This window comes from Trichechus manatus, unplaced genomic scaffold (assembly GCF_000243295.1).
Source record: "Trichechus manatus latirostris isolate Lorelei unplaced genomic scaffold, TriManLat1.0 scaffold00167, whole genome shotgun sequence".
NCBI lineage: Eukaryota > Metazoa > Chordata > Mammalia > Sirenia > Trichechidae > Trichechus > Trichechus manatus.
The window spans coordinates 3,587,296-3,603,172 of NW_004444103.1; the positions used below are offsets into that span (position 1 = coordinate 3,587,296).

General features: G+C 38.6%; 1 protein-coding gene across 2 annotated transcripts in view; it reads right to left on the reverse strand.

Moving 5' to 3' along the window:
* The window catches only part of LOC101342035 (cadherin-like and PC-esterase domain-containing protein 1), a 211,100-nt gene extending 195,449 nt beyond the window's left edge, over positions 1-15,651 (reverse strand). For both annotated transcript variants that reach the window (XM_023740911.1, XM_023740910.1), the window contains exon 1: positions 15,461-15,651. In XM_023740911.1, coding sequence (XP_023596679.1) covers positions 15,461-15,530 — 70 coding nt within the window. In that variant the 5' untranslated portion in view covers positions 15,531-15,651. The remainder of the gene's footprint in view (positions 1-15,460) is intronic.
* Positions 15,652-15,877: the final 226 nt, after the last annotated feature.

Consider the following 15,877-nt stretch of genomic DNA (forward strand, 5'->3'; position numbering starts at 1 on the left):
AGATGGATTGACACAGTGACTGCAACAATGGGCTCAAGCATAGCAGTAATTGTGAGGATGGCACAGGACCAGGCAGTGTTTCTTTCTGCTGTGCATAGGGTCGCTGTGAGTAGGAACTGACTCGATGGCACCTAAGAACAACAACAGGTCAAAATAAATACTTAACAGTTTTATTTATTAAGTAATTAGGTCCAAATAAGTTAATCAGTTTAGTTTGTGGAAGCATGACAAGTGTTACTGTTTCCTTTGAAAGTTTACAATATTCCATGGTGCCCCCGTGAGTATGTTAGCACCCTGGGGTTAGCACAGTTTAGGAATCACAGCATTTCTCTTAGTTATCTAGTGCTGCTATAACAAATACCACAAATGGATGGCTTTAACAAACAGAAGTTGATTCTCTCACAGTCTAGGAGGCTAGATGTCCCTATTGAGGGCACCAGCTCCCAGAAAAGTCTTTCTCTCTGTGTTGGTTCTGGGGGAAGATACTTGTCTTCTATCTTCCCCTGGGTCTAGGAGCTTCTCCGTGCAGAGATCTCGGGTCTAAAGGACATGCTACAGTCCTGGTGCTCCTTTCTTCATGGCATAAGATCCTCTATCTCTCTGCTCGCTTCTCTCTCCTTTTATTTCTTGTAAGATAAAAGGTGATTCAGGGCACACCTCAGGAAAACTCCCTGTACATTGCATCAGGGATGTGACCTAAGTGTTGTATCCCAGCCTAATCCTCTTTAAATTAACCGAATCTTGCCACATCAACCAAAGGCAGAGATTAGGGTTTACAACATATAGGAAAACTATATCAAATCACAAAATGGTGGACAACCATACAAGACTGGAAATCATGGCCTAGCCAAATTGACACACATTTTGGGGGGACACAATTCAATCCATGACAGCATTAGTCATTTTCTTTCCAGAAACTGAAGTTTGTGTTCTGCAAAATGAAGTTTTACCTTTGATCAGTTTCCTTCTCTGACTAAGATATAATGGTGATGGCTCAAGAGAAAGCAAATGTTGTTACTTTGATGATCACCATTTAGTTCCTCGGGAGAAATATGAATGTAGAGTCCCCAGTGCTATGATTTCAGGGCAAAATTAGGAACTACAGTGTCTGAATACCTATGTTTCACTGAGATATTATTTATTTTTGTCTTTGTTGCCTTTATCCCATGAACAGCTAAGACTCAACCTCCTCCAAGTCCACATGGCATTATGGGAATTTTCATAATGAAGGCTATAAATGATTACAGTTAAATTAAGACTGTAGAAAGCAGAAATCTAAGGTGGTCTCCAAGATTCCTGCTGCCTGGTGTACACACCTGTATAATCCTCTCCCTTTGAGTATGAGTTGTTGTTGTTAGGTGCTGTCAAATTAGTACCGACTCATAGAGACCCTACGTACAACAGAATGAAACACTGCCCAGTCCTGCACCATCCTCTCAGTCATTGTTATGCTTGAGCCTATTGTTCAAGCCACTCTGTCAATCTATCTCATTGAGGGTCTTCCTCTTTTTCTTTGACCCTCTACGTTACCAAATAAGTGAGATGAAATCTTGCCATCCTTGCTTCTCAGGAGCATTCTGGCTGTATTTCTTCCAAGACAGTTTTGTTCCTTCTTCTGGTAGTCCATGGTACATTCAAAATTCTTCGCCAACACTATAATTCAAAGGCATCAATTCTTCTTTGGTCTTCCTTATTCACTGTCCAGCTTTCGCATGCATATGAGGCCATTGAAAATACCATGGCTTGGGTCAGGTGCACTTTAGTCCCTAAAATGACATCTTTGCTTTTCCTTACTTTAAAGAGGTTCTTTTGCAGCAGATTTGCCCAATGCAACACGTCATTTGATTTCTTGACTGCTGCTTCCATGGGTGTTGATTGTGGATCTAAGTAAAATGAAATCCTCGATAACTTCAATCTCTTCTCCTTTTATCGTGATGTTGCTTACTGGTCCACTTGTGAGGAATTTTGTTTTCTTTATGTAGAAGTGTAATCCCTACTGAAGGCTGTGGTCTTTGATCTTCATCAGCAAGTGCTTCAAATTCTCTTCACTTTCAGCAAACAAGGTTGTGTCATCTGCATATCGCAAGTTGTTAATGTGTTTTCCTCCAATCGTAATGCCCTGTTCTTCTTCACATAGTCCAGCTTCTCGGATTATTTGCTCAGCATTCAGATTGAAGAAATATGGTGAAAGGCTACAACCTTGACACACACCTTTCCTGACTTTAAACCACATAGTATCCCATGGTTCTGTTTAAACAACTACCTCTTTGTCTATGTACAAGTTCCTCTTGAGCATGGTTAAGTGTTCTGGAATTCCCAGTCTTCAGAATGTTATTGGTAATTTGTTATGATCCACACAGTCAAATGCCTTTGCATAGTCAATAAAACACAGGTAATCATCTTTCTGGTATTCTCTGCTTTCAGCCATGATCCATCTGATATCAGTAGTGATATCCCTCATTTCACATTCTCTTCTGAATCCAGCTTGAATTTCTGGCAATTTCTTGTCATGTACTGGTGCAATCACTTTTGAATTATCTTCAGCAAAATGTTATTTGTGTGTAATATGAATGATACTGTTTGATAATTTCTGCATTCAGTTGGAGCACTTTTCTTTGGAATTCCCACAAATATGGATCTCTTCCAGTTGATTGACCAGGTTGCTGTCTTCCAAATTTCTTGGCATAGACAAGTGAATGCCTACAGTGCTGCATCTGTTTGTTGAAATATCTCAACTGGTATTACACCAATTCTTGAAGTCTTGTTTTTTGCCAGTGCTTTCAGTACAGCTCAGACTTCTTCCTTCAGTACCATCGGTTCTTGGTCATATGCTACCTCCTGAAATGGCTGAACATCAACCAATTCTTTTTGGTACAATGACTCTGTGTATTCCTTCCATCTTCTTTTGATGCTTCCTGTGTCATTCTGATTATCAATGGATGTCTGCAGCTGTTTCTTCTCATTCTGAGTCATGCTACATCAGCAAATGAAGGTCCCGAAAGAGTGACATCATTAAGGTCAACTCTACTTTGAGGAGACAGCTCTTCCCCAGTCATTTTGTAAGTGCCTTCCAACCTGAGGGGCTCATCTTCCAGCACTATATTAGACAGTGTTCCACTGCTATTCGTAAGGTTGAGTAAGGGTAGGACTTGTGAATGTGATGAGACAGTCACTCCTATTATTACGTTACATTACATAAGACTGTTTTGTAGCAGATCAGAGAGAGGTTCTCCTACTGGCTTGGAAGAAGTAAGCTGCCATGTTGTGAGAGGTTCACACCACAGGAGCTAGGACAGCCGCTAGGAGCTGAGAGTGATCCTCAGCTGACAGCCAGCAAGAAAATGGGGATCTCAGTCCTACAATGATAAGAAACTGAATTCTGCCAACAACATGCAGGAGCTTGGAAGAGACCTCTGAGTTCTAGATGAGAACACAGCCAGGCCAACACTTGATTCCAGCCTTGGGAGACCCTAAGCAGAGAGCCCAGCCATGCTGTGCTAGGACTTCTGACCTATAGAACCGAGAGCTCATAAATGAGTGGTGTTTTAAACTGCTAAATTTGTGGTGATCTGTTACACAACAATAGAAAACTAACATAAGAACCAAAAGATACACTCTGTAAATGTTATACAGATCCATAAGTAGAAAGAAATTATCTGATGTTATGTGACTAGGTAGTTCTGGATTTTATATGTAACAGACGTTACGTATATATAAGTAAGTGTGTATGTGTATGTGCATGTATTGAGATATATATGTAACCAACATCTGTTACAAATATATATATATTTATATTTATATATATATATATATATACACACACACACATACACCCACTCCTCACTTACCGACATCGTTAGGTTCCAAAGACCAGGTCATTATGTGAAAATCAGCATTATGCGAAAATGGAGGATGACTACATCAGATCACAAAATGGAGGATGACTACATAATTACAGAACTGCCAAATTACATCATTACACAACTGCCAAACCACTGGGAATCATGACTCAGCCAAGCTGACGCATAATCTTAACCATCACAGCTAGCATTACTCTCGCCTTGCATCTCAGCGTTCATTACTGCAAGACATACTTCGTTAATGTGCAAAATAGAGAGTAGATATTTTTACTGTTGTCGTAAATGCGAAATGTTGGATAACAAGATAGTCAATAAGTGAGGAGTAGGTGTATCCCAATACACACACACACATACACACACACACACACACACACACACACCCCTACATCTTGGCAATTTTCTTAGACTGAATTTACATTTCAGTTCTCGCATTAATCGTCAAGGAGCTTGTGATGTGTCTGGAGAGTGACACTCCCTAAACTTGGATAAATCAGACTCTTAGACTCTGAAGAGGGTCAAGGAAATCATGGTTCCTTCTCACGGCTGGAGCTGAGAAACATTTTCAATCCTCCAAGGGGCAAGGCCCTTAGTACACCCATCCAATTGTTATTGTTGTTGTTGTTGGGTGCCCTCGAGTCGATTCCAACTCATAGTGACAAAGTAGAACTGCCCCATAGAGTGTTCTTGGCTGTAATCTTTACAGAAGATTATCACCAGGTCTTTCTCCTGCAGAGCCACTGGGTGGGTTTGAATGCCAACCTTGTGGTTAACAGCTGAGCACTTACCAATTGTACCACCAAGGCTCCTTCCCATCCTATTATAACTGTGAAAATACCAGAATTTAACAAAAATCCAGGGCTATTTGTAATGATTTAGCAGTAATTCAGAGACTGGTTCTTATAACAAACATTATTAATACTGCCATAAAGAAAGACTACAGGTGTGTAACAAAATCATAATAGCAAACATCTACTGAGCTAGATAGATACTACGTTCTATTAACCAGCTAATTCATTTAATCTTCACAGGACCCTATGAAGTAGATAGTAGTATTATCTCTATTTTGTAAATGAGGAAACGGAGGCTCAAAAGGGTTAAGTAACTTGCTGTGGTCTCAAAGCTCATAAGCAGTAGAGGTAGGTTCAAATCCCATAATTGTTTCATTATACCTAGCTGCTGTAAACTGTAAGAACTTATTATTTCAGACTACCAGCTGTCTCAGGAATTTAAAATTTATATAAAAGAAGGGAAAAACATTTCTGCAAAAGCTGATTCTTGTTCCTCTTCCGCCCTAAGAAATAAAAAATAGCTGCAAGGATGTACTGTTGCCAACTAAGATCCCTGTCCAAAGTTGTATGATTATGATTCTACTGATCTTGAAGCTTTTAAACAATCTGCTCTGAAATAAAACTACTTTAACTCATATAATTAATTATATAAGCACAATTTAGTAAACTGACTTCCAAAGACATTTTATTTAATTCACATTCATGAGCACCTACTGCATTCTGGGCAATGTGCTAAGGACTAAAGAAAAACACACTCTGTCCTAAAAGAGCTACCCATTTATTAGAGAAGACAAATGCACAGGCATATAAAGTTCAGTACGAACGATGCAGCGGTAGCAGCATGACTAATGCATTAAGAATAACATAGAGAACAACTACTTTAATTGTTCTAGGAAGTCCTCTAAAGGGCTCATAGAACTTGGAGAAGTAGAAATTGTAGGAGTTACCCAGGAAGGCAGGGTTGGGGGGCATTGTAGGCAAAGGTGACTGTGTGTGCACAAACATGTAGGCATAAAATAGTGTGATGAGTTAAGGAAATATAAGCACCAATTTCAGTGCAGGGTAGAACTGGGGGAACAATAAAAGAAAATGAGAGTAGAAAATAGATTTAAAAACAACTACATATATATCATTAAGTTTCCATTTTAATCTGCAGGTAAAAGGAAGGATTAAAGGGTATTAAGACTTGAAGTACCCTGTTCAGATTTACATTTTAAAAAGATAAATCTAGAGACAATGTGGTGGACAAATTGGTGAGGAACGACTCTATAAACATAGAAAATTATCAAGTCCAAGTGAGAGATGACGAGATTCTCATCGAAGCTGGTATCAGTGGTAGTGGGCACAGAAAGGAAGCACTAGACACAAGAAATACTGTGAAATAGAATCAGTTGGGTTTGATGACGGAATTAGAAATAGTCAAAGGTGATTTGAAGATGAATTTTGAGAAAACTGAAGCAGAGAATGTTTCTTTCCCAAGGTCTCAAAGCTTGTTAAAAAGCTTTGAGTACAACATGCTGACTCCAGAGTCCCTACATTTAACCTTCATGCTATACTGCCTTACAGAGTTGATTCAGGTCACTAAGACTGGAAACAAAAAAAGAATGAGAATGCTTTATGGGATAAATGGTGAGTTTGTTTTTACCATGTTTAGGTTAAGGTGTGCATGGAATATACCCAGAGGAAAGTAGTATATGCAGTGAGAGTCATGAAGGGTAGTCTGTACTGAGGTCACCAGACTTGGATATTATTAGAATGTAGAGATATGTAAATTATGAATGTGGTTACAGTAGTCCAGAGAGACAGATTACAGTTGGAAGGGAACAGGGATAAGCAAAGGAAGAGCAATCAGCAAAAGAAATTGAGAAGGAATCTTCAGGAGGTAGTTGCAGACACAGAAGGGAATGGTGTCATGGAAACCAAGGGTATAGGGAGATTTGAGAAGGTGGCTATAATCAACTATATCAAATTCTGCAAGAGACCATGTAAAATAAGATTTTAAAAGTATCCATTGGTTTGGCAATTAACAGCAATCTTTCGAGAGCTCTTTCAGTGGAGTGGTGGGATAGAAGCCAGATGGCAATGGGTTGAGAAATACAATGAATTTGAGGATGTGAACAAGAAAGAACGGAAGTAGCTAAAAAGGCATACTGATTGGAAAAGGATGTTGTCTTTTCAAATGTGGTATACACTTAAGAATGTTTATAGGACAAGGATCCCAGTGAGAAAAGGGGGGGAAAGATAACAGGAGAGATAGGTGATAAATGATGAAGTAAAGTCAATGTAGCAAAATGATAGGATTATTAGATTAGCCAGAGGTTGAAGAGATGGGAGGAGTTCTACAGACACTGGTACAGGAAGGAGGAGTGGAGAAAATCACAGGTAGAGACTCAACAGAGAGGACAAAGAGAAGAGGAGGAGGAAGGAGTTCCTCTCATTTCCTGACTCCTGTGTTACAGCAAACCTTCTGTGACTCTCAAATTCACGCATTCACTTTTTCATTCACTAGATAAATATTTATTCAGTGCTCCAAATGTTTCAGATACAGTTTTTGATATTAGGGACGTAGCAGTAAACAAATTAAATAAGGCCTTTGTTCTGCAGGGAGACAACAGAAAATAAACAAATGGAGATATATTTCTTTTGGATCTAAAATCTCAACCTGTTTCCTCCATTCCCCATTCAACTCACTTCTTCACATCCTCTGCCATAGCATGCCCTAAATCCTGGCATCTGAGTTAAAAACTGAGCATTTTGCCCATAGATAAGCAGGCCTGACTTTCTGTCTTACATGAGACTCCCTAAGTTTTCTCTTGATTCTAAAGGTTCATTTTACTGTAAAAAGACCACAGCTTAGAGGCTGGATGATAGTCAGAGGGACTCAGTGAAACTCATCTCAGACACTCCCTACCCAGGAACATGTGCTCAGTGCAGGCATCTGTTGCTCACCTACATTGGGAAGGCCCAACGTGAGGTTCTACAGGGACTGTAGAGATGAGTGCGTCCTCAAGGAGATTAATAATATTTTGATAGTTAATATTTATTGAGTACTTTCAATCTGCCAGACACTTTAAGTGTTTCACATGATTTATCTCATTTAAGCCTCATGGTAGCCTTGTGAGGGCAGTAGTAATATACCCATTTTACAGGAGAGGAAACTATACCCTAGAGAAGTCAAGAAATGTGCCGAAGGTAGCAGATTAACAGGTGGTGGCCATTTGACTCCACAGCTCATGTGGTTAACTATTCTGCCTCCCAATGAATGGAGACAGTTTGGTTTAGTTAGAAAGAACACAGGTCTGGGTTCAATCCTGGCCTCATTGTCAACTTTATGTGTTACTTGAGAGAGGAACCTTCCATCTATGAGAATCGTTCTTCTCACTTCAAAAGATGTTGAACTTAATGATCTCTAACCTGTTACTTCTTCTAACATTCTGATGCTTCTTCATTTCTAAATAACTATAACACTAAATAATTTTAATGAAAAGTAAGTTTCATTAGGGATTTTCAACCACACATCTAGTTAGGGAGTTAAGGGCCACCATGATGGAGGAGATGCAATTACATAGGTTTCAGAATGTTTTGAGTGATTCTGTGGATTTCTAGAGGTGGTGACTAGGGCAGGTGAGATGATGCCAGGCAGAGGTAAAATATATTGATGTTTGGGCTGGTTAATGGATTATGTACAGAGGCAGAGTGAGATTTCAGGCTAGAAAGGTATATGGAGACATGCTGGGGGAAGGTGATTTGTACTCCATTTAGTAGGCTCCCCATTTAAACTGCTGAAGGCTTTTGAGCAGATATGAGAGTTGTGCATAGATGGCTTAGAATGTGGAGGCAGATGGAGGGTAACTATTTAGACTATTGAAATAGCAGTCTATGAGGACTACTATTAACAATGGGGACACAGCATTGAGATAGTAAAGGTAGACTCTAGGATTTTTGGAATCTATCTATTGTCTGGGTTCCATTGGGGGACTAAGGAAAATCCCATTTTACATTAGTCATAAACGCTTTGATAACAACGGGTAAGGTGATATTTACTAAAATTACTCAGTATAATAAAGGACCGAATGTGAATCAAGTCCTCAGACAGAAATCAGAAGTTAGAGCTAGAAAAGGAACATCATGTCTAAAAGCAGTATATAAAGCACAAAGAAGAAATCTAGATATTTGCCAGGGCCAAGGATATGGAGAATGGACTGAAAAGCAACTTATAAGTTGGATAGAGACAAATGTCCAGAATGAGGGCTGTGAACAAGGCAAGAATGTTGTCGCCTTTCTAATTTGGTGCTGGTCATGTGGCAGGGCTGAGGATTTGGTGAGGAGCCAGGCCAGACAGATTTGGTGAGAGATGAGCGGTGGAGAAGGAACAAGAAATACCAAAGGTAACCCTAAGGTTTAAAACTTATGTATCCAGGACAGTGAGCTGAGGGGATTCTATTCATGAAAATAAGGAGGTTGGGGAGTTATTGATTTGGGGCACGAAATATTGAGAAAAGATTATTTCAGTTTTTGTAGTTTTTGGTGATGGTCAAGAACAAATAACAGGGGTTTAGGGATGAAGGTCTGGCGATGCAGGAATAAGATCCAAGCTAGCAATACAGATTACTGGTTAGCTGTACAAGGGTGAAAATTAACAATATTCAAAGTTGATACAATCACCAAGGAAGAGTATAAGACTAGACTTTTAAAGGTCCAGTGAACTATCTTTATCTCCAGAGAGGGGAAATGAACTCTGAAAAGAGACCAAGAGCTATTCAGAGAGGTCAGATAATAACCCTGTTGTGTCATGGAATTCAAAAGGGAAGTTTCAAGAAAGAGTTGTTGCCCAACAATGTAAAGTACTTCAAAGAAGAAGGATGTGGACTGAAAATAGATTATTGGATTTGGTAAGTGGGAGGTCACTGAAAGAGAGTTTTCAGTAGAGGAGACCAAATACAAAGGATAAAGAGGCCAGGAAATACATGACAAGAGAACCAGCTATAATCTCTCTGAAGCAAAAGAGAGAGAGGGGAAACCTTAGTACAAACAGTTAAACACTCAGGGGCTAACAGAAAAGTTGGAGGTTTGAGTCCACCTAAGGTGCCTAGGAAGAAAGGCCTGGCGATCTACTTCTGAACTGACTCAATGGCAAGTGGTTTATTGCCAGGTAAGCAGAAAGCTTCTTCTTGCTTTTTAAGTTCTGAGCATATTTACTAGTAGAAAGGATGTGCCAATGAAAAGATCTGAAATAGACAATATTATAAAGGGTAACCCTGGAGCCAGTTCTGGAAAAGGATAAAAGGAGCACTCCACAATACCTGCAGAAAGTAGGACTAACAAAGAAGAGGCATTCTGAATCAGCTTCACAACTGGTCTCCATACCTTCAGTTCTACCCCCTCTAGCCCATTCTGCACAGCACATTCTGGAATGTTCTCTATTAAAACTATTCGTGCCAGTCTCCATAAGTCTATTCATGCCTCTCTTTACTTAAAATTCTTCAGGGGTTCACTGTTGCCTTCAGGACAGAATCCAGATTCTTCATCATGCCCACATTTCCAACATCTGGATCTTGCTGAACGTTCGACTCCATCAATTTGCCTCTCGGATCCCCTCAACGCGCTGGATCTATTTGCCTTCCAGAGATTTCTCAGTCCCTGTCTCTTCTCTCTCTCCCTCTCTCCCCTACCTCATACATACACGTACCCTAGCAAATACTTTAAATTCTCCAAATGTATCAGACTATCTTATTTCTTTTTGCATCTGTGAGTTTTTTCTGCTGGTAATACCTTTTTCTTCCTCAACCATCTCTAAATTCTTCTCACTTTTCAAAACGTCACCATATAGCTACAAATTTCCTAGCTTTGTATTTATTTCCCCGTCTGTCTCACAGTGGCTTTTATTTCTGCATTCCCAGTATCTAGTGCAGTGCCTGGCACACATCATTTTCTAAACAAATACTTAAAAAATTAATGAGAAATAAAAGAATATATAAATGAAAGGGATGAAAAGGAAAAAAGGTAAAGATGAAGAGAAATGATTTTTTTTTTTTCCAGTTGGAGACAAGAACTCTCAGTGAAATAATTACAAACTTTTCACTTAGAGAAAGCGAGGCCATCTCCCAAGAATGAAAGCACATTTATACATTTACAGGGGATTAAGCACTGGACTGCTAACCAAAAGGTTGACAGTTCAAACTTACACAGCAGCTCCGTGAGAGAAAGACCTGGTGATCTGTCCTGTAAAGATTACAGCCTAGAAAACCCTATGGGGAAGTTCTACTCTGTCATATAGGGTCATTACGAGTCGAAATCGACTCTCTGACATCTAACAACAACACTGTATCATACACTAGATAGTCTTGCTTTACCTGCCTTCCTCGTGGGTGTTACTTGGGCTAATGCTGTGGTCATAAAACTATAAACACTGCTTTCACCTCCTCTGCCACCACAGGCCTGGGAGCTAGTGTGCATAATACTGATCGACAAGGAGAGGCCAACTCACCTGTGCACCAGCAGGGCTGCAGCCACCAATGCCTTGGCTTTGGCAGTGGCTGCTCCAAGGAGCCAGGTAACACTACCTGGGAGCAGCATGGAACAGACTCCAACCAGTGAAAGACAGTCGAAGGGAAAAACCAGGGGATAAAGTGCATGCCTTTCCTGTCCCTTTCCCCTAATGCCTGTTTCAGATGCAGTAGTTTAATACAGCCTCTCCGGCTATATCTCCTGATAGTGTACCCACTTGTCTTTGCGCTCCCTCCTTCTCCTTCTTTTCATTCGTCACTCTTTGATCCCTGGAGTTGCACCCACCATTAAAGTCTTAGTATGTAAGCGTCCATTTCTAGAAAACGTGGAATAAACAAATTATTTTCAAGAATTTTTTTCAAATCTTAAGTATACTATTCACTACTAGAAACACAAATAAAATTAATTAACACAAAGTTTTAATGAAAACACTCACTCATTCCCATTAGGCTTTCGGTGGATTCTAGGGAAAGTAGAAATCTTATAGGACAGTCCAGGGAAAGAAGGAAGACTCAACAAGAGACGGAAAAAGAAAAGACAACTTCAGAGAAATAGTACTTGTCATTATGGAGCATCAACAGGAGATAATCAGAAACTCATGGCTATGGTAAGTATACATTTATTCTCCAAATAGCAAAGTTTCTATTAAAGGAGAACAGACTAAGAAAATTTTCTTCCATTGTTTCTGTCTGTAATTTAATGTACTTCCTGTATTATGAAATATTCAAGTGTTAGATTCCATGAAAATAAATAAATCTACTGAGTGAGTGAATAAAACACAACTATATTTATGTATTAAATTGAAATAATTTAAGACATGGCAGGTTATCAGCCAAATTCAAACAACCAACGCGGGAGAAAACCCAGAAGAAATGACAAAAGTCCATCTGCTTAGTAAGGCCCTTTGGAAAGTTCAAACGGAAAATAAGAATGAAAATCTTGCCAGAGAGAAAGTACTTCTTCACCATGGAAAATTGGCATATACTATACCATGATCTCAATCTGTACTGAAAACAGCTTTTGACACTGAACTAGATCCCAACTGTAAAGGTTCAAAGGGGACAGTCACCACCTTCAACTATTTGCTGCTACAGAACCCATTACTAGGCTAATAAAGAACAAAAGGCCTTAGATTAGAAACAACTGCAACAAAAAAGCCTGGAAGATACTTATTGTTTATTCATGAATGTATGAAAACTATGATTCAAGAAATACTCTGAGAGTATACAGTGGTTTCTGAATGTTTACCCCTGCAGATACTGTAGCAGTCACTGAAACGCCTATTTTGAATGTCCTCATTTGGAATCTTTAAGATTTTTTCTCCTGTTTTGGATTTATAAATCCAGACTCAATTTACACATCCTGGACCCACCTTACACATAACTTAAACTGCACAATTAAAGTTTAAATATACTGGTTTCTAAGCATTTTTAGTGGTTCTCAGCATAATTCTAGATCAGAGTAGTTGAAGGGAATCATGATTTTTTCCCAGAAAACTGTACTGTACCCACATATACCAATAGCATTTTGCATAAAATATCTGGGTTCATAGACATTTTATATATCCAAATACATTCTGAGATCCACGAACCATAGGCCAAAACCAGTTGTTTTAAGTAACCTTAAATTATACTTAAGACAAAGATGAGTGGATTCAACTGAAGGCAAGCCCTAGTAACATGAATATTTTGGTTTTCCAATAAAAGTAATAACAAAACCCAAATTTATAGACAGAAACCATGCTATGTCTATAAAATGCCTAAACGGGATATTTCAGATCTTGAAGAAAACTGTATGTAGCATCTCATTTTTTATTTCTTATTTTTTTAATGAACTTCTTAAGTAATTGTTTTTGAGAGTGAGCTATACATTTATCCCAAGGACATTTCTTTCTTCATTTTAGCTATCTGGAGGAATATTTAATCATTTCAACTGGATTACTATTTGATTCTTTTTTGGAAACATATAAGGAGAATTAATTCATATCTGTTTTTAACTAACTTCTGCATGATATGTTCTTTCTAGCTTACTTCCTATCTCATATAAAAATTGGCTTTAAACCAAAGGCTGGCAAAGATTAAGCAAAAGATGAAGGTACATGATAACTGTTTGGAAATTCAGTTTTCACCTCCACTGGGCTTCTGAAATATCCTTGTGAATTTAGAATTTTACTTATGGTTAAAATATTTAAGACTGAATAGTTTAGGGGAAAAATCATGTGTTTAGCATTTTTTTCATGAAGAAAATTCTAAAGTGAATGTTTTAGACAAGCAGCCAATAACTTTCATATGGTTTATAAGTAGCAGGAGAGCCAAAGCTGAAATGGAATTTTCTGTGACAGCCTACAATAACAGTTAACACAATAACAGTTAACATATGCCGAAAGTTACAAGCAAAGCAGGAATCTTGTAAAGTCAAGTAGGAGAGTAAGAAAGGCCGTAAGTTAATAAATAAAACCTGTTTGCCCAAACTTCTTAGCAAAAAATTTAGACATTTAAAGAACAATACCATCTCAACTATTTTTAAAAGAATTACATTTATCAATATTAGAAGAAAATAAGTGACTTTAACAGTCACAATTTATATCCATCATAAATCTGATGTATTCCAAAAACAGAAGAAAAATGCAAATGCAAGTTAATGCTAGTATAAATGAACAAAAAATACACATTCTTCAATTATAGCACCTGAAAATTGGCTCACACTTGGACTTGAAGTTTCATCTAGCAGTGTTGCTAATTAAAATACCTACTATTCTGTGTTATTCTTCGTCAAGATTTTCCCTGACATTATTGTTAACAAAAAGTCACTCACTTAAAAGTTTGCAGATTTTCTTTGTTTTAGCCTAATATTGTTTTATATTTCAGTAAGTTCTTACAGTTGTGGTTTCAAAATTCTATTATTAGAATTTTGAATTTGCTTCTATTTAGAGCAACAGTCCAATGGTAGGAACCAGGAGGCTTGATTTCTATTTCCCTGGATGAACCATTAGGAGCCCTGGAGGCACAGTGGTTAAAGTAGTTGGTTGCTAACCAAAAGGTAGGCAGTTCAAGCCCACCAGCCATTGCACTGGAGAAAGATATAGCAGTCTGCTTCCATAAAGATTTACAGTATTTGAAACCCTATGGGGCAGTTCTACTCAGTCCCTACGTAGGGTCACTATGAGCCAGAATTGACTGAATGGCAACGGGTTTCACTTTGGGTTTTGGATGAGCAATGTCAGAATACCTACCCATGTGGCCAGTCTTAAAATCTTTTTAGTATCAGTCATCTTATGATTACTGTAAAATGGTTACAACCTACTTTACTTATCACACAGTGTTATGAGTCTAAAATGAAATAAATATAAAAGTATTTGAACCAAGATGGTGATGGGCGCGTTAGTAGTAATGATAGCAGTAGTGGTGGTATTCAAAAGGAAATTCTGCTCCAAACCATAACCAGTATCATCAGATTTACCAAACTCCACCCTAGATGTAAGATACCACTTATAGATTCCTAAATTAGCTTACTATCATATTAGTTGCTATAGCATAAAATTCAGCGGTTTTCCCACCGTAATTTTTTGTTTTGTTTTTCTTTTAAACTGGACTGTTGTAAAGGTTATTATTTCACTGGCAGGCATGAACATTGTGGTTTATTAAAACAGAAATTCTATATCATGTTTTTTTAACCTTTGACAAGTAAGATTAGTAAAATTAACCAGAATAGTATAAGTACAGAATAATCTATATTTCTCTAATTCTACGAACAATAAAATGCAGTGTGGCAACTGCTTTGAAGAAACATATTATTCTTTTAAATGCTTTAGAAGTAAATATAATGCTTCAGGAATGTGTTCATCAATTAAAAATTGGTTTAACCAATTATTAAATGGAATGTTGGTGTATCTCTGAGTCTAGTAAGATCTGGACACTGATACTGACTGCTTTGAGGAAGAAGGCACTCAATGTTTATTAAGTTTTGTCAGTGTTTGATTGATATTCCTGAACTACAAATCTTCAGCTCTCTTAGGTTCCTAATATTTTAGAAAGATTCTGCATCATTCTCACTGCCTCCAAATTCATTCAGCTAAAATGAAGTGAAATTCTAAGAGAGAGAAAACAATGCTGAGGACTTCCTGGAAGTAAACCTAAGAAGCTAAAGTAACATGTGCTTCACTGTCATCAGTTCACTCTCTGGGCTGTTTATACCCTGGATCCCTTTCAGACCTCAGGGAGGTTAATTTTAGTTTTACAGAAAGGACAGAGAGGCCGACTGCTGCCTTTGCAGAAATTGTCTTGGTGAAGCATATGAGATTCTTACCTTCCTGATTTCCTGTGCAGTACCAGAGAGAAGGAAGCACTGTTTGTCCAGAGAGAATCCTTTCTGGCATCTGCTTGCCTGGGTTTCAGTGGATGTGTTTGGGGCTGCCCCAGTGACAGCAGCTGTCAGCTTCCTTGTCCCTCTGAGTGTCAGGGTCTGGTAGAACAGACAGATCGCCACCACCAAGCCCACCAAAAAGGGCCGTGGGCAAAATCGCCGACGACAAAGGGACCCTGGGCGACAGACCATGACCAGCTCAGCTTCACTTGGCCCCTGTCCACGTTGCGGCAAAAGTCATAGCAGCTATTTTTTGTCAGCATGAAAGATACAAATCTGACTTCCTCTTCCACAACTTAAGTGTGCTCCATCCCCACTGAAGAACTTTCCGAAGGTTCATGCCAAAGAATCATAGATCCC